This window comes from Sparus aurata, chromosome 18 (genome assembly GCF_900880675.1).
Source record: "Sparus aurata chromosome 18, fSpaAur1.1, whole genome shotgun sequence".
NCBI lineage: Eukaryota > Metazoa > Chordata > Actinopteri > Spariformes > Sparidae > Sparus > Sparus aurata.
The window spans coordinates 11,462,487-11,481,222 of record NC_044204.1 but is presented as its reverse complement, the minus strand read 5'-3'; the positions used below and the strand labels follow the sequence as shown (position 1 = coordinate 11,481,222).

Genomic DNA, 18,736 nt, shown 5'->3' with positions numbered 1-18,736 from the left:
ACCTGCTGTGTGTGTGTGTGTGTGTGTGTGTGTGTGTGTGTGTGTGTGTGTGTGTGTGCGCGCGTTCTCTCTACTGTGAACCTGGCCCACACGCTCCTCCGCGGTCCCCCGCTGGCCTGCACTCATGTTGGCCCAACTGGACCTGAGCATGTTTACCTCTTGTACAAACGCCATCACGTCACAGCACGGCCGCAGCACAATGAAGAACAACGCAGAGAACATGATGAACTTGATACTGAGTTTGTTGTGGCTTTTTTGTGTCGTTACGGTCATAGGCGCCCCTCAAACGGCCTAGTGTGATTGCGCCCTAAGTGGGGCCACAGCAGTGCTGATGGTGGAAGTTCCTCCGCAGGTTTAATCTCAGCACTTATTCTTCTTTGCTATTTATTCCTGCAGATCATCCACTGGGAACCCATTAACAATGACTCGGAACAGACATATACACATTCACACCCACACACACAGACCCACACGCAAACATCCAATTAAAAATGATTAACACACAAAAAGTAGGCACATGGACACACACACGTCTGATGGAAAGAGAAAAGTACACATGCATTCACAAGTAAAACACACACTTGGTGCGAAAACATGCAAGCTTGCTCGCTCAAGAGCAGGGTGCATATAGACGGAATATGCCAACGCACACAAACTCACACAAAGTAGCACCACATTTAGAACATACAGCATAGACCACTAATGAATCCCATCAGCCATGCACTGATGCAGGTCCACATCCACACTAATGATAGATACACACACTGCCACATGCTGGGTAAATCCCTTTACAGACATCCACATATACCCACTACACACCCACATACACTCCATACGACATATGTACAAGCAAACGAGTGGACTCCAAGATGTGCAGATGCACACAATTAAACCAACACATAATACTTTACATATAAATATAGAGACTGAGTACCACTCTGCTTCTTCAGCAGCACAATTGGACAGCCTGAAGGAACATCGCCATTGGAACTCAAATTATGTGTGTTTGCTACACTATGTTAGAATGTTAGGATAATGTTAGACTAATTAAAATGTTGACGTGGTTTGAACTTTTCTCAAAAGCAGTGAGCGGCATTACTACAGACCATTTTGAATTGCATGTTTTGAACTGCCACTGCGTTCGTCATAATAAAAGCGTGATCATGTAGCAATCTCACTGCTTTTGCACTCCTTTTAGGGACACCACCTCTGAAGAGGAAATTTTTTAACCAAATCAGTAATTTCTTATGTTCTCAGACAAGTACATAGAAGTGAGATTTCTTGATTAAACTCATCTCTGTTCTCCACTTCAAAGGCATATACAGAACTACAACTGTGTCTAAATGAAATGTTTATTAACTACGTAAATATTAACACAAATGATGAATGATGAATTGAATGAGGAAATGAAAAAAGGTGGAAAAAATAATGTGTTTACTACAGATTCTAGTAATTTATATTAGTAGTGAATTTGGAGGTTGAATTACTGACAGTAAGACTATGACTGCTGTCATAAGTTGTCATTGTTGTTATTGTTGTTATGTATGTCATTTATTGTTGGTGTGTATGTAGTGTCCGTTGTCGTCTGAGATGTGTAATGTATTGTCAGCGAAGACAAATCTCCCTACGGGACAAATAAAATCAAAATAAAATCAAAATCAATAGTGGTTGAGAGGGTGGTTTATCCTACTGTTAGATGTGAAGGCCATTCCGGAGGTGAGAAGTCGTCAGAGCGAAAGCACTGGATGCGATGGACGGAACCCTTTCACAGCGAACGAGCCATGTCTTTTTGCAACAGTGATTAGGCATTGGGAGTCTAGCACTTCTCAGTGGAAGCCGCTCAGTGTTCATAGGCCTAGTACATGCTGGATGTCTGTTTGGGTCTTAGCTGGTTGATGGCAAAGTATAACTTTGGTTCTATTGCCGCTATTCAGGAAAAAGCACACACTTGTATAAAACTGCTAGAAAGATCATAAAAAAGCTTAGTTGTCGTAGAAAATTGTTTATCAAATTAAGAATAGTTGAAACCAGGATGCAAAACATAAGGGGACACAAAGGTACACGAGTAATGAGGATTAACAAGGACAATACGATAAGCAACTCAAAAACTAAGAGAGTAAGAAAAGTTTTGCGTTCGGAGGATATAAGGTGTGTTTTCCGGCCGATCAACCAATCAGCACTTGGTTGTGTTCTTTCATTGACACAGTAAATCGCAAAATTCTCGACTTTTAAAACATGGACATACATATATGTCATCCATCACGACCCACTGAAATATCAAAAACAAGTAATACCTTAACTAGGAGTATGTAAACAAGCGAGAAAGAAACAAAGAGACAAAACATTTATATGAGTGAACTTATCTTTTAGGTTAATCATCGTGAAGAATGTTAACGTCATGCAGATAACTGCTTAAACCAAGAGTAGATAGTTACCTAACTATATGACTAAACAATATCAGGATTCTAAAACATTTCCTTCAATAACTGTAATAACATGTATTTTGTGTACTCAGCCTACATAATTATGTATAACTGCATAAGCAATTATCCATACATGATCAGTAGATGGCAGTATTGTCACATGCAGAAACATGTAATGAAAACTTAAATGAATAACTGAGGCTTGGAAGGTGTTAAAACATTGGGATGTCCTTTATCTTGAACAAGACTCACTGAATGTGATGAGCATAATGTCAAATGATTAAATCAGTCCCTACGTACTGATTTTAAGGTTGCTGCAAAAGCAGAAACATTTTACGTTCAAATCAGTCTGAAATGCAGGCGGATTTATGATCTTGGTTGTTATCTGACCAGGCTCCCCTGTAAAGGGGAACAGAAAGTTTCATGTGTTCTATGTCTGGGCTGTGGCAGACAGAGATTCACACTGAAGCCTTTTATTACAATTTGTTTGATGTTTCTAGTCATCAAACAAACAGTTAATACCTATTCAAGATGAGAACTGAGTCATTTTACTGTAGAACAAACCTCATCTCCATCCTGTGGAGGTGTCTGTTGTCCTTTTGGTCCTGGTGTCCCACCAGGCCCTTATTGTAGATCTGTCTGAAATGTTAAAAGCTCTCCGTCTTTAGAAGTGAGAAAACGCTCCCTTCTGGATTGCATCATGCTGATAGGTTTGTGGCAAAGTAGGGGGGGGGGGCAATCGTTTTTGTTGTGTGTACTTCAGATGACCTTCCTGTGAGATGCAGCATTGCTGAGGTGGGTCGTCCTGTTGACCAATAACTGAAGACAGTTGCAATGTTCAAACCCAGAGACTTGTGTTTTTGCGGAGCCTGTTGTTAAACCTTTTGTTGACATCATTCTCTGCTTGAAAGACATGGGCTCTTCTTGCTCAGCTAATGAACTGCTTCTTATTGCCAGTACCCAGAGTGCTGCTAGCACGCTACGCTTCCGGGTAATGGGGTGTGTTTATCTGCAGGCCCAGCTCAACATCAGTGTCTGTGTTTCAGTGTCAACAAGCAATTTCCTGGATCCTAGATCATATTTCCCTGATTCTTTTGCCTACGTACATACAGCTAACATAAAGGAACAAACCATCGGTACAAAGAGAACCGGCTGCTGTCAATAACCACAGCAGATGTGAGAAAAATTGGGCTGAAAATGAATATGATTAAGGCTGCTGATCCTGATATCCTCCCTTGCTGAGTACTTAGAACATGCCAATCAGATAGCTGATGTTATTAGACATTTTTAACAACTTACTTTCACAGGGGCCTGTTCCCTCCTGCCTCAAGACAGCCACAGCCATGTTCATCCCCTGTACCTGTCTGCTGTGTCTAGTCTTAATGATTATCGCCTCTGTGGCACTCACCATGCTGATGATTTGTTTAGAGAAAGTGGTTCTCCAGCACATCAAAGACAACATCCCTGCCAGCCTAAACCCTCACGAGTATGCTTTGAGAACCCAAGGATCCACAGAGGATGCCTTATCCACTGCCCTCCACTCAGTCTTAAGCTATCTTGACAATAAAAACACATATATAAGAATGCTGTTTGTTGATGTCAGCTTAGCATTCAATACAATCTAGTTTATGAAAATTGCCTGGGAAACTTAGCGCTAATGAGATCGATAGATAGTCGACTCTCTGAGCCCAATCTTTATAGTAAATGATGAGAGCCATCTCCCATCTGAGAGCTGTTATTTTAATCTATTTTTAATTTATTTGTATTCTATTTTTTTCTTTACAGTTTTGTACGTCAATTCACATTCAAAATTCAATGCACATAATAACACAACATGGTTTTACATTATTTAAGCTTTTGATACCAAACATAATTTATGCTTTTCTATAAACTACAAGGTTGTTGATATATGAGTACACGTACCCATCATAGTGAAACACTGCATTTCTAATGAACTCATTGAGAGAACTTTTTCTCTGCAAGGAATACAAGACAGTACATGATGGTGAGTATGACTGGAAGAGATTGACTGGGACAGTGGTGAAGAGAGAAGAAAAGGAATCATATTCAATAGCACATAAAGAAAAAAATTAAACTATTGTCATCCATACTGCCTAGCACTGATGTATTTGCAGCTGGTTATGGTAAATGACTCTTATTGCCGCCTGCCTACCATTTCTTATCTCCACGTTGTAATGATGTTAGATATTCATGCACTTCTCCTTCTCAAACAATCAATGAGAATGGGTAGGAATGCGAGGAGTTTTTTTGCTGTCTGATGCACAATATGTGGTTCAGTGCTGTCAAAAAATGCAGCTCTGACTTTGAAATGAAAAAGCATTTCTGCTAATGCATTTTAATTTTCAAATTTGACATTTCAAATTGAATTTTGGTACCTATTTGCTGGGCCATCTTTTGAATATTAAATCTTAAATGTCCTTTTCTTTATCATTTGAATTAAGTTACAAAATGAGCAGTCTTGAAGAAGAAAATGAAAATGCAATTTGGATGATTTATTACTAATTTTATTTATGAGTCAAAAAATGCAGCTACATTCCTAAAATGAAAAAGCATTTCTGTAAATGCATTTTAATTTGAATTATGGTACAAATTCGCTTCCATAATTGACAACCTTCAGTGCTGAAAATTAAGCCATTTCGGACGTACCAATATCTGCTGTTCGTTGTATGGCCACTTGAGGCTGGCCCTCAAAGTGAGTCTGTAAAAAAAAGGCTGTCACTGAGGGCATATCTGCCATGTGACCAGAGCCTGGGACAGCAGATTAGCAGACGAGCGGACCATGTTGATAACTGATGAACAGTTTCTCTTTTCCAAGTGCGTGTGCGTCCATGAGAATGTGAGTTAATTTTCTCCTATGTGATGTTACACAGTGTTTTGTTTGCATTTAGCTGAAGGTGTAATTGGATAGCTGGCTGATCTTCTGCCAGATCTTCTGGCACAAAAAACAATTTTGTTCTCTAACACTAATTCCCATGCTCAGTCATCTGTACGTGGTGTGAATTTTCATATAACTCACTAATTTACATTATATTAAGGCTTAAAGTTATGCATAATAAAGCGTGTGGCTGCTTTGAGTGGCAGCTAGCTGTGAGCTCGGCTTCGCCTCAACTAATTCCAGAAACTGATCTTGACCTCTCTGCCTGTTTGTGTTGATCATTCTGGATCATTTTAATGCAAATATCAAAGAAATAATATAGCTTGCAGTGCGGTTAATTGGAATAACAGACAGGGGCAGATGCTGGTGTTTTAAATTAACAAGTGACCCTGTATGCGTTAACCAGCAGACAGCTGCTGGAGCTGGAGAGCTCTGGAGGAGACAGCCGTGGGCAGAGCCCGGAGCCTCTTGTGCATAAAAACACAACAACAGCAGAGGAGAGCACAGAGTTTATTTAGTTAACTTTTGGGATTAAAAAGCATATGTATCTTCAGTCCACCACAGCAACGAGAAGGTGAAGGTGCTAAAATCCATTGTAACTTTCTTTGACTGCTGAATAGAGGGGATTGTACTTTACTTCATGAATGTACAGAGAGAAGATGGGAAAAGAAAACACACCGCAGGATAACAGAAAGACGGTTGGTGAGGACTTACCCCTTCATTCCACTGGGCACTACGTTTTGTTCTGTGATCCACGCGACTTCACATCCTACTGGGAGCTTTTCACTAAGTGTGGCATCATACCTGCCTCATATTGTTCACTTCACTATTTCATCATTTCTCCTTGATTTAGGTGCCTCTACTGTGGTTGAGTCGGCGATGTAGTGAAATTGTTAGGTCAATTTTCTGTTTTAAGTGTGTTTATTGTTAATATTTCCAACTTTGTTTTGCGGTAAATCCCAAGTCGGCACGGGGTGTTTTATTTTGAAAATGACTGGATGCACTATGCCGTTCCGCTGTCAGGTTGTTGCTTGCTATCTTGTGCTAATCTACAGTTTTTCTAGTGAAAATTGTGAGGTGAAATTCACTTGGGTGTGCTTGTTTAACTAGGTTTGCTTCAGTCTCACCAACGCTCCACCTCTTTGCCCATTTTTGATTAGCCAGGAGTTAGCATCAGGTTAGCGACAGCCGGTGCCACCCACCTTGAGCTTCATTCTGACTCATGAGTGAAGTCACGGCAGCTCTGTCCACCATTTTTTACAGTGGTTGTGGTAGAAAGAAAGTCGTAACTTTCTTCCCAGCAGCACATTCTGGTTCAACCTTTCAAATAAGATTTTCTCTCTTTTCTCCATTTTACATTGACTTAACGTGGTTTTGACTTCTGCTCTGTGAAACAACTGTGTGATTTTTCAGTTTCTTCTGATGTTTTATAGATGAGACAATGCATTTGTTTTATTGAAATACTATCAATGCTTTACATCATAATAAACATCACTTTTAATTGTCGCCCCATACTATAATTAAACTCATGAACAACACAGTTGAATAGTAAGGATGCTTTTAATTCCCCTCTGCTCAGTCCTTCGTACTGTGCTTGGGAAACATGTCACAGTGAGCTTGTCTACACTGACAGCTGAGAAACCCCTTGGAACACAGTTTTTAATTTCATTGTCTGTTTATGTAAATACACCCATCTCCTGTACAAAAAATGTACTGGTCCCAGGGCACTGTTTGCTAATTAAATACAAAAGGTGTTAAAACAAAACAAGGCCAAAGATCGCTGCTGTAAATGGTTGCTCGTGATGAAAGCACAACAGCATACCACAGCGGCTTTCACAACAGGAGGTGAATTAAGCACACAGGCGCACATCTGCATTTCACTCAAGCTCAATGAGCAATTGATTGACCCTCATTGTTATAAAATAACACCTCATTCTTTGTACTAATGTTTGATCAAATGTGATAGACGAGCAGAATATACTTCAAAGGAGAACTTCGGTCGATTTAAACATGCAGCTTCATTGCTCAAGCTACCCTTGACTTGCCAGTACCCAAGACGTGAAAACATTTGGTCCAGCCATTACAGAGCTCCGTGACCAGAGACTTAGCATTGAACGCAAACAGCATGGGGTCAGAACTTTACACTGTGTTTTAAGCGTCTTAACATGCTCCACATCTCACACCAAAAGGTATGCAACATCAGCAGACACCTTACAACACAGCACTGTAGCGTTTATGACTCACAATGAATAAAAAAGTAGTTAAAACAGTGTGTTTGTGCAAGCAGCTACTTACATGTTTGTTGACATCCGCGTCCTGCGGTAGCTAGACCAAACTAGTATATCCACCAAGTGTGCACTTAACAGGCTTAACAGGCTATTGTAAGGCTCATGGCTCATGACAGGCTGTAACATGGACATGTACATTATGAACAGAAACACGAAAATGCTGGAATACGTTTCCGTCTCTGCCAGTGAGGGAGTAAGCGCACGCTCGACGGATTGACTAGTTTGGTCTAGCTACCGGAAGACAGGGATGTCAACAAACAGGTAAGTAGCTCCTTGCACAAACACACTGTTTTAACTACTTTTTTATTCATTTTGAGTCATACACGCTACAGTGCTGTGTGCTAAGGTGTCTGCTGATGTTGCATAACTTTTGGTGTGAGATGTGGAGCATGTTAAGACGCTTAAAACACAGTGTAAAGTTCTGACCCCATGCTGTTAGCGTTCAATGCTAAGTCTCCGTTCACGGAGCTCTGTAATGGCTGGACCAAATGTGTTTGCGTCTTCGGTACTGGCAAGTCAAGGGTAGCTTGAGCAATGAAGCTGCATGTTTAAATCGACCGAAGTTCTCCTTTAAGGTCTGTGTGATCTGGATCTGGTTGAAAAATCTTGCAGCCTGGTCCCAGACCTCTGACTAACTGACTTTCTGTTCAGTGATTGGTTTTGTGGTTCTTGGCAGCTGTTTCACTCATTTGTGGAAACAATTGAGTCAATCAGAGCTTTGCAGGTGGGATTGAGAATGCTGATGTCGTCTTCCTGTGCCAGAGCAAGCCACCGGCAGTTCTCCGCCTTTGTTCACACGGAACCAAGCAGCTCTGGCATGAAGCTGCACCAGTGTGTCACTTCACAGCGCTGTGGATCCAGAAGAGGTATGCAGTACACATCATGTTGTTCATCTGTTTTTTTTTTGTGACGTGTTTCCCCTGTTGTCCACGTGTTATTCTAAGCAGCCACCTGCTGACTGTTTATAATCAAATGGATGCTGTTATAATGTGTTGTGATTGAGATTGTGACCCAATATGCATCTAGAAATTGTCAAAAAGTTGAGATTTCTGCTCTTAATTATGTAATTACCTCATTGCCATCAGTAAAAATCAGGCTGCGTCTGACTCTCTCACCCCCGGGGAGAGAGGCTGTTTCTGGGGGAGAGTTCACTGGAACCTCGGTAGGGAGGCCAGACTGTTGCAGTGATTTTTTCAAGAAAGGAACTGCAACAACACAATAGTGAAGGAGACAAACAAACAAACAAAAGCTTTTAGTTTTTTTTCTGCCAGGGACAGGCGCTGTGCAGAAATGTGATGAAGAGTTGGTAGGACAGATGGGATGACAGAAAGGATGACAGAGGATTTTCCACATATAACTGCAGTCTTTATTTCCTCATGTAAGTTGCCAAAGACGCTACCAGTTACTACATTACTCTTGGTCCTGTAACTTTTCTTTGTGGGTTGATGTGTTGGACATTTCATGACTGAAGGATCTGTGTAGTTTTCACACTGTGAACACCATTAGATCGACACGACCCCTCTCTGTGCCTCCAGCTTATCCATTCACCCAGACGCCGGCTCGACTTCGCTGCAGCGCTTAAGCTACCTCCGGAGGTGTATCAGAGGTGCAGTGAAATTTCATCCTCCCAACATCTGAAACTTTCACACAGATGATGATGCGGAGAATCGGCGCATGATTCCCCCACTTGAAGGGCAGTGTGAATGGGGCTGGTGTTTCCATTGTCAATTGAAATGATCACACAAACTTCTATAAAGATGTTTCTGCATGTCTCATGCATCCAGTATGGCTGGCCTAACCTTTCAAAGAGATTAAGATTCTTGACTATTTCTACCGCAACGAGCGTGGTTCTCTGCAAAAATAGAGCTGTAAACGACCTGTGGACCATCATACCAGCATTTCACTACAGTTGTAATGTCTGTTTCTGCCTTCCTCTCTTCCCCCTCCTGCTTTCTCACTCATTCAAAGGGAAAAAAAGGAAAATCATGTCATGATATTTATTGATAGTCATCAAAGGTAAACTCCATTTAAAACGACAGTGCAAAGCAGGAGCTATGATAATGAAAAATAGCATATACATTGCCAAGCCATAGTTACATTACATTTGACAAATTGTTACAGAAATCTGGCATTTGTATCTATGGCAGGTTTGGCGCATTTTGAAAATGGTGGTTGCACCAAATCACACAAAATATGAATATATGTGTGCTCTCATATGAGGAAGATTCACTGCAACAATATAAAATCAATCATAATTTCCATGCTGTCCTGGCACCCACATCATTACCGATGCCTTTTTTTCTTTAGTTCTTGCACTGTTTGAAGAGATGGGTAGAATATTGAGGGCTGATTTGCTTGCTCTAAAGCAGTGGTTCTCAACCTTTTTTGTACAAACGCCCCCCTGACCATACCATGATCCCCCCCCCCCCACTATATATTCTGGTGTTTGACATGCTCTTGTGGTAAACAGTGTGTTAAGACCGGAGGACTTCAATTGACATCGGGTTTTGTATGAGAGAAGCCATTCGTTTGCTTTAAAGTCCCTGTTTTTATTGGATTGGAGTTGTATTTATGCCCCCAACAACATGATGTGCTGCTGAGCAAATCTGACCATTTTATAGGAAATGAAAGCATACATTTTAATTTATTTTAATTTTTTTTTTTGCTATTATTATTTTTTTTTTTGTATCTTTTTGACACATATAGTAGGTCATGTTTGTATATAACTCAACACTATGCCTGGAGAAACTGGTAAACAACATGGAAATGTTATTTTAGTTGTAATTGGACCTTGAGCTCTTGAGTTGCTAGGATCTTTCTGCAAAGAGCTGTGAGGTAGAATTTAAGTCAAACTGGTGTTTCTACTGAGAGAAAGGCTACACAGCCTTTGAGGATGATGAATGAATTGCATATTAAGTCTGAATAGAAGTGGTTAACGTTTATCTCACTTCACAATATCACAACATTTGAAAATAACTCCAGGTGTATTAAGCAACGTGGAACTTGGGAAGAAAAATACCACCACAGCAGAATTTGTTGAAAATTAGTTTTAGTAGGCTTATGTAGTCAGAGATGCCAACAACACGCACACTTCACGTGAACAACAGTGAATGAACCAATAAAAAAACGCTTGTGCAGAAATCGCTCATGCGTTAATTAATGCACTCTAGGCGTATTAAACATTTGAAAAAGCAACGGTCATTGCCTGAGGACTGAGATGCTGACATGAACCAAGGAAAAAAAGAAGAAAAAAAAAGCCTATTTTAAAGAAGGGAACTATACAGGACTGCACACGCTTTATTTTTTGAAAGCAACCTAGTGAGAGCCCTGTGCTTGGTGGGCCGCTGCCAGCTTTTTCACATCTGGACACTGGGATGTTAGTTTCAGTCTGAGAGCGCCAGAGCTAACCAGGTTCAGACGGTTGCGGTATTTCGTCTGCATGTGGAGCGCTTGGCTGAATCCCTGTTCGACGAGGTACGACGTGGGGAAAGCGAGGAGCAGGAGATGGACCCTCTCCCACAACGGGGGAAAACGCTGACCTTGCGTTACCCACATCGCACGCCAACCTGAGGTCCGGAACGTTGCTTTTGCCTCTTCGTCGTTCTGGAGATCAATGAGGCTCTCCTGGATTTCGGGCTCACAGCTGACAGCATCTGCTTTCCATGGCTCCATCACCCAGTCAGGCACATCTAACTGCTGGAGGTCCCTGAACCGAATCGCCATGTCGGCCTTGACTGCCTTCAAGTGGTCGGTGTAGAGCAGCAGGTGACTATCCGTCAGCTCATCCAACACCTGAACAAGCACAGTAAAATATAATATTTATATAGGCCTATAATAAATAAATAAATATATTATATTATATTTATCATATATATAGCCTATATATCTTGCTTAGTATGAACAGGCCTTAATTTAAAAACCTACCTTGGCTAACTGCGGAAAGTTAATGAATTGTCGCCTCCCCAGGTTCTGTTGGTAGAGCTCCAGTTTTGCAAGGAAGCTGCAGATGGTGGCCTTGGAGTGGACCAGCGTCATCCCATCCCCCTGGAGCTTCAATGTGACCTCATTCATTTTTCCGAAGAAGTCGGAGAGGTAAAAAATGTCATGGCGACAGGACCACAGCTTGGCCTTCAAGGTTGCGTCTGCCTGGTCGAGAAATTCAATTACTGAAGGGAAAAGCTCGCACAGCCTGGCCAAGCAGTTGCCCTTTGACAGCCAGCGCACCTCTGTGTGGAGCAGCAGACGCTTAAAGGCCTCATCATTGTCCCCACACAGCTGTCTGAAGAGCCGATCATTAAGCGCATGGGCTTTTATTTTGTTGATCGCCTTGACCGCAACATCCAGGGACTGATGGAGTGACGGGGACATTTTTTTGGCCACCAAGTTGTGACGATGCAGTATGCAGTGCACTGTCAACACCTGGGGGACTTGCTGCTTGAGGAGGGTGGCGAATCCCCGGTATCTGCCGACCATAGCTGGCGCTCCATCCGTGGCGATGATGTTCGTCACTGGGATGTCCCTCTCCCGCAGGAACTCCGTCAGGGCGGCGAAGATGGTTTCCCCTCGCGTGTCTGTGGCCAGGTATTCCCCGAACAGGAAATCCTCAGGCAGATCCCTCCCGGACACATAACGGACATAGGCCATCAGGAGAACATTGTTGTCGGCCGTGGTGGTCTCATCCAGCTGGATACTAAAGCGACAGCCGCGCAACGTAGCACACAGCTGTTGCTCAATGTCCATGGACATCTCCCGTATGCGCCGGGCCACACTGTCGTTGCTGAGTGGGATGGCCTTGGTGACTGGCGCAGGGTCGCGCTGCATGACAGTGGAGATCGCCTCCTTTATTGCAGGAATAACGAGAGACTCCCCTACAGTGAACGGTAAGCCGGCCTTTGCAATTAGCAGAGCTATATTGTAAGATGCCACCAACCCGCTCTCTGTTTGGTTGACGCTCCGAGCGAACATGGTGTTGATCGTAGGGCGCCTTGAACGCTGATCTCTCAGTGACTGGAAGTAGGCCGAGTCTTTTGATGCCTCGTCAGGATGTTTTTTTGACAGATGCTCCTGTAATCGCGACGGCTTCATTGCCTCATTTGAGAAAACCTGCTCACATAGCAGGCACATCGGCAGATGTACATTAGCTGGTGATGGAATAAATCCATAATTTATGTAATTTGCATTGTACTGCCGGCACTTCTTCTTGTTTTCCGCCATGTTTGATTGTAATGTAAATGGTTGTGATTAAATGTGATTACGTAATCGTGCTTGTGTACGTTTTAATTGGCTATTGAAGTGTTAGCCCGCGAACTATTAGCTGGAGCTGGAAGTGACAGCTGTCAAAAGTAGCCAAGTGTCGGAAAGAGGTTTCCCTGCTGCTGTGGTTTGTTTACGGGCGTTACTATGGAGACCGTTCCTGCTCAGCTCGTCCAATCATGGTCAGGGAGCAGAGAGGATATCTCTCCCTTCAGCTCTCTCGACCACACGCACACGCGCACACACACACACCGCTCTCGCTCTTAAAAGGACACACACCGATCTCATAACATGTAGCTCAGTAGAATTTATTGAAACACCCATAAAGTAGACTATTAAGGTCGTTTATTTGCACTAAAAAAGTTGGGAAACCATGAAAGTTTAAAATGTAGAGTTCAAATGAACTTTGTACAAGCCAAGTTGTGGCGCCCCCCATTCCTGCCTGAGCACCCCCCTCTCAGCCCTCACGCTCCCAGCACCCCCCACAATGTCTAGAACGCCCCCTGGGGGGCGGTATCGCCCCCGTTGAGAAACCCTACTCTAAAGGTTTCATTTTAATGTCAGTTTTTAAACCACCAATTATACAGGGTTCATAGACTTTTCCCAAGGTCAAATTCAAGCACATTTCAAGCACTTTCAAGGTCATTTTTCAAGCTTATCCAACACCATAAAGCTGTGGTAATGACATATTTATAGGAATAAAAATATGCTCAGAATGATTTTTTCACTTCTTTAGCACATAGATGGTGTTATGCTGTAAACAACCAGAAAAAAAAGGCTTCATGTTTCAAAATGTGTCACATATACTTTGCTTGCTATCTAAGCTGGCTGATTCTATTTAAAACAATTATCACAAAAAGTTCCTCAACAAACACCTTCACTTTCTAGGTATACTTTACTGAAAATGTGAAAAATAAGAACTTTCGTCTTTGAGATGGAAGTCAATCAGCTCATTGACTTTTTACACAGTATTGGTGTGGTTTGACAAACAAACAGAATTAACAACAGAAAATAGTGCAAAAATATAGGGTTAACCCAGGGTAGGCCAAAAGTTGCATTATATGAATACATATACTGTATACATTTAAAATGCATGTATCACTTCACATTAACTTAGTGAGATGTTGCGCAAAGCAAAAAGGGTTGAGATTAGGGGTGTAACGATTCACAAAAATCACGGTTGAATAAGTACCTCGGCATTAAGGTCACGGTTCGGTTTATTTTCGGTACAGTGTGGGAACAAAATGCAAAACATAAATTTGCTTGTTGTGTATTCAGAACTTTTGTAAACCAACTATTTATTGTAACATTATACAAAATATGAAAATAAAATTACAAAATAGAACACCTTTGGAAAGTGCTGCCTGGTAATAAGTTAAATTAATTATTCTCAAATAAACAATATATATATAAAATAAGCTTTCCAATGAATACAATATTTTCAAACAAAAACTGTATGAAATATTATGAGAATAAATTCCTCACAGCTTGTTAAAGGCTTTTAACAAAACTTTTCCACGAGTGCAGCACTAACAGTTCCAGCATGTAGCCCTGTTCAGTTTTACTCAACCTTCATATTTTTTGCCAGAAAGATTAACTTGTCCACACTGACTCCACCCATGAGTTATTTGTGAGTACAGGCTTTCATTACGAAGATGTAAGGATGACAATATGCACTTTTGGATGATTTACTGACAGTCACGTTTTTTGGACAGGCATTGACACAGTCACCTACACTGTCACTGTATATTCTGTAGCGCTCGTCTAACAGTGGTTTGCAGGTCGCAGACCACGGCGTCTCCGTGTGGAATAGTAGTGTTCAAGCCACGTCAAAATGAATATACGTATACATGACTTGGATCGATGAGCAAGGTGATCGGAATGTTTTTCCTGGTTAGCGGACATGGCCGAGGACCCCTCTCGAGACGGGATTCTCAAACCACACCTCCACCACATCTGGAACCCTCACCGAACGCCAGTTAAACTGTCACACCAGTAACATGTCTTTCTCTGTTGCAATATTTAACCAGGAAGCCACAGTGTTCCCAAGCAGGAGACTTTAGCAACAAGGGAGGGTCTTCAAGCTCTGTTTTCTCGCTAGCGTTAGCCATGACATAAACGGGCTGCACGTGTAGCTGCAGGCTGAAAATAAACACACGCAACTTCCGTTCCGGGAGCTCACTCATGCACAGCTCTGTACCGAACTGAACGTCCTGTACCGAAACGGTTCAATACCAATACTATACATGTATTGTTACACCCCTAGTTGGGATGAGTGATTGATGAGTGTTGATGAGGTGATTAATGGTTGTATGGAGTGTTACGCTAAACAAAGAAAATAAATCAAAAAATGTTGACGCATGCACCAAAAAAATAAATAAATAAATTTCAAATTCAAATAAACAACCTTGTTTAAAAAAAGAAACAACTTAGATTTTTGTTTCTATTAATTTCGATCTAGCATTCAAGCGGTTGAAAACAATTCCATGACGTCCCTGTCATCACGTACACCACGTGTCTTTTGTCCTAAATTACGTATCCTCCTGACTACCAGTAGTTCAAATTTGTCCTCTGTGGAGGACATTTCTAAACCTGAATATCTCCCACCCACTTTACACTGCTAAATTAACTCTTTTTGCCATCTACAGAGGACATTTAGGGCTTTTCAATGATACCAAATGTGAAGGGGTGGGGCTTTGGTACCTCTCTCTTCCTCATTTAGGAAAATGGCAAGCACATTTCATGGGAAGAGGAAAAGTAAGCACATAATACTTTTTATTGAGCAAATTTTGGCTTGAAATGTTGTTGGCATATTTTATATAAGTCTCTTAACAACACATTAAAACATTGTCTGAATTTTTAAACTGTATTTTAGCATAGTATTTAAGTGTTTAAAAATGTCCTCTGTAGTGGACATTTGTAGTTATTTCTTCCACTTTGTTCTGTTTTTTCAAATGAAAAGAAAGGGAGTCATTCTCAGAAGCACCTTGGTTGCCATCAAGGTTCAGTTTCACATGTATGGCATTCCAATGTCCACTGTAGTGGACTGTTACTAGAGGGTCATAACATGGACATCTGATATCGCAAAAATAAAAGCTTTTTTTTTAAAGAAAATGTTTTCAGTATACCAATTAACTTACAAAGATTGGGGAATTTAAAAAAAATGTGATTGGACAATATTTTTTTTCCTGGTAGTCAGGAGGATACAGTGCTTGGGACCTGCTTAACTTAAATGCAATGCCTTGTAGTTTCATTAACCCTTAGGAGTCTGGGGTATAATTGGCCGTTTTTGACTACTTTTGATTTTACCATTATATTTCACCTTAAAAACTATTTACCTTGTCTTGTTTGGTGTCATTATTTTCAGCACAACCTCACATGTGTGACTGTACAGTTATTTTTTCATTTTGACATACTGTATTAACACAATGGACCTAAATCACAAAAAAATATAAAAATCCGAGTAGGAAAAAGTTAGATTTTTTACTGTGAAAACCACAAATATGTTTAACGAACCAATTTTATTACTTAGAATACAAATACAAATTGTTGTCTGCCAAAATTGTGCATAAGTTTTTGAAATTTACAAAGTTATATGTAACTATTTACATTTAAACGCAGGCAACGCCTCAGGCTCAGGGCTCCTCAGCTGCTTCCTACCTGCTTCACATTCAGTAGTCCTCTCATTGTTTTGACTCACAAAACAAAAAAAACGACTCCACTACACACTAAACACACTACACTAAACACTACAGAACACACTAACTATACACTCCAAACACGCTAAATGTCACAAATCTCTCAACTCTCAAAACTATCGATCTCTATCGCTCTCTGCCACCGTCATTGCCGCTGTCAATCTTCGCCGCTGTTCCTCCCACAACTTCCGCCTGCTCCTAGCAACCAAATCACGTGTTTTGCTATAGAATTTTGTGATTGGTTAGTGTGGTGCCTTTTTCCACCAATGGGAACATGTTATTTTCCTTGCAAACACTTCCTGCTTCTGGACACTTTCGGGAGAAAAGCCCGTTTGTAGCGTCTCTTCCTGCACCAAACGCGCAGCAAACGTGCCGATAATGTTAGCGAAAAAAACATTGCGGACATTATTTATCATATCTCCAGTTTTACTTGGCCTATCAACACGATTTAAAAACTGATATATAGTTTGAAGGCTGCCCCAACACATACACTAACACTCACTGAGACTCCGTCTTGCTGCTACGTCATCTTAAACGAGTCACGTGATTTGATCACGCCGGCGTGATCGTCGACTCCTAAGGGTTAATTAAAAACAACAAGAATGGCTCCTACAGTGGCCTTTATCCCCCCCGTTAAAAAGCATGACCTGGGTTCATTAAAACAACAACCTCCCGGCATGCTTATTCTTACTCACTGTGTCTTCGGGGCGGCGGGGTCACTCATCAGAACAGACTGGCAGGTCACAGTCACCCACACATGACTCAGAGGCACAAGCGAGGCCCAGGCGGAGCTGTCCTTACTTTAGGTTCTCTGACTCATTTTATGTCTACATCTACTAAGCAAACTATTCATTCAGATAGAGATTTGTCGGTTACAACAGCTAGTTTCAAGCGTTTGCAAGCACTTTATCCAATATCAAAGCACTTTTTAATCCTTGGAAAGTTTTTAAACGAAAAAATAAGCCTAATGTATTTCTCTAAACATATTTTCATCGAAATGACATTAGCCTGCTGCCCTGAACGCTGCATTCCTCTCTGCATTGCTATTCTTGTTCCATCTCCTCCTTCCTGAGAAGAATTGGTCTTCAATTAAAGCCAGCTGTCTGCCTTTGATATATGACTGCTGGAATGGCTTTGGCACCGGGAAGTTCTTACCCACTTGAAGTCATTTGTTACTGTGTGGGTGCACATTAGTTTAATTCTGCTCCCTATCCCTTTTAACACTTGTAAAGGGCACTGATTCAAATTTCAGATGAAAACAAAACCACTGATAGGAGGGTAACTGTTGAAAAGCAGTTATATCTGTGAGTAATGGCTGACCTTGAGCTATGAAAGAGGAATATAAGGCGTGATACTTTAAATGGAGGAGGGGGGAAATGGAGAGACCTGGAAGTTAAGTGGAAAAACTGGTTATCTTAGACTTTGAATACTTTTGACCCATGATGACCGTATAATGTGGGAGATTTTCAATGAAGATATTAAGGATACACAGTACTCTTAGGATGAACAGCTCTGAAAACTAAAGTGTATCATCATCACATCATTAAAATAGAAAGAAAAAAAGTCTTTGCATGTGAATCTGACAGGTTTTAACCTTTAGGGATGATATTTGACTCCGGGTTGAAAATGAGATAGAGGGGGGACATTTTTGCAGAAGGCATTGGGGCAGGTAGTGAGGCACAGGGGGCAGTATTAATGTAAAACGAACTGTGCTGAAGCAGAAATGTTTTGGGGTAACAAGTGACCTTGAAGTGTGAAACAACAAATTTGACTTTGGGAAAGAAAGAAGGCACAGGAAAATGCTTTTTTTTACTGCGTGTTTGTGTGTGTGTGTGTGTGTGTGTGTGCGTGCGTGCATGTGTGTTTGTGTGTGTGTGTGTGTGTGTGACTGGGAAAGAGAGCAAGAGAGAGAGATTGGAAGAGATTTGACGCAGTCAGAGAAGGACAAAAATGAAAACGCTCCACTGAGAGTTTGCTAAGAGGGTCCCTTTTCACTCATGTACTTTAGCGGCACAGACAAACCCCAGTGTGTCCAGTAACAGAGAGCTGGGAGCATTGGCAGATGGAAAAGTATAAGGATAGGGAAAGGGCAAAGAGTCAGGAGATGACCAAAGACAAGGAGTAAGAGTCACGCAAGGGGATAACAGTAGTTGAGGGTGAATGTCTATTAATTTACTG

The 18,736-nt window shown here is 41.4% G+C and overlaps 1 protein-coding gene across 1 annotated transcript; it reads right to left on the bottom strand.

Moving 5' to 3' along the window:
- Positions 1-10,750: 10,750 nt before the first annotated feature.
- Positions 10,751-12,828, bottom strand: LOC115568521 (zinc finger BED domain-containing protein 5-like). The gene is made up of 2 exons (XM_030395859.1): positions 11,532-12,828; positions 10,751-11,399 (listed from the first exon to the last, which is right to left on the bottom strand). The coding sequence occupies exons 1-2, from the start codon at positions 12,819-12,821 to the stop codon at positions 10,923-10,925; spliced, it is 1,767 nt and encodes a 588-aa protein (XP_030251719.1). The 5' UTR covers positions 12,822-12,828; the 3' UTR covers positions 10,751-10,922.
- Between the last annotated feature and the right edge of the window lie 5,908 nt (positions 12,829-18,736).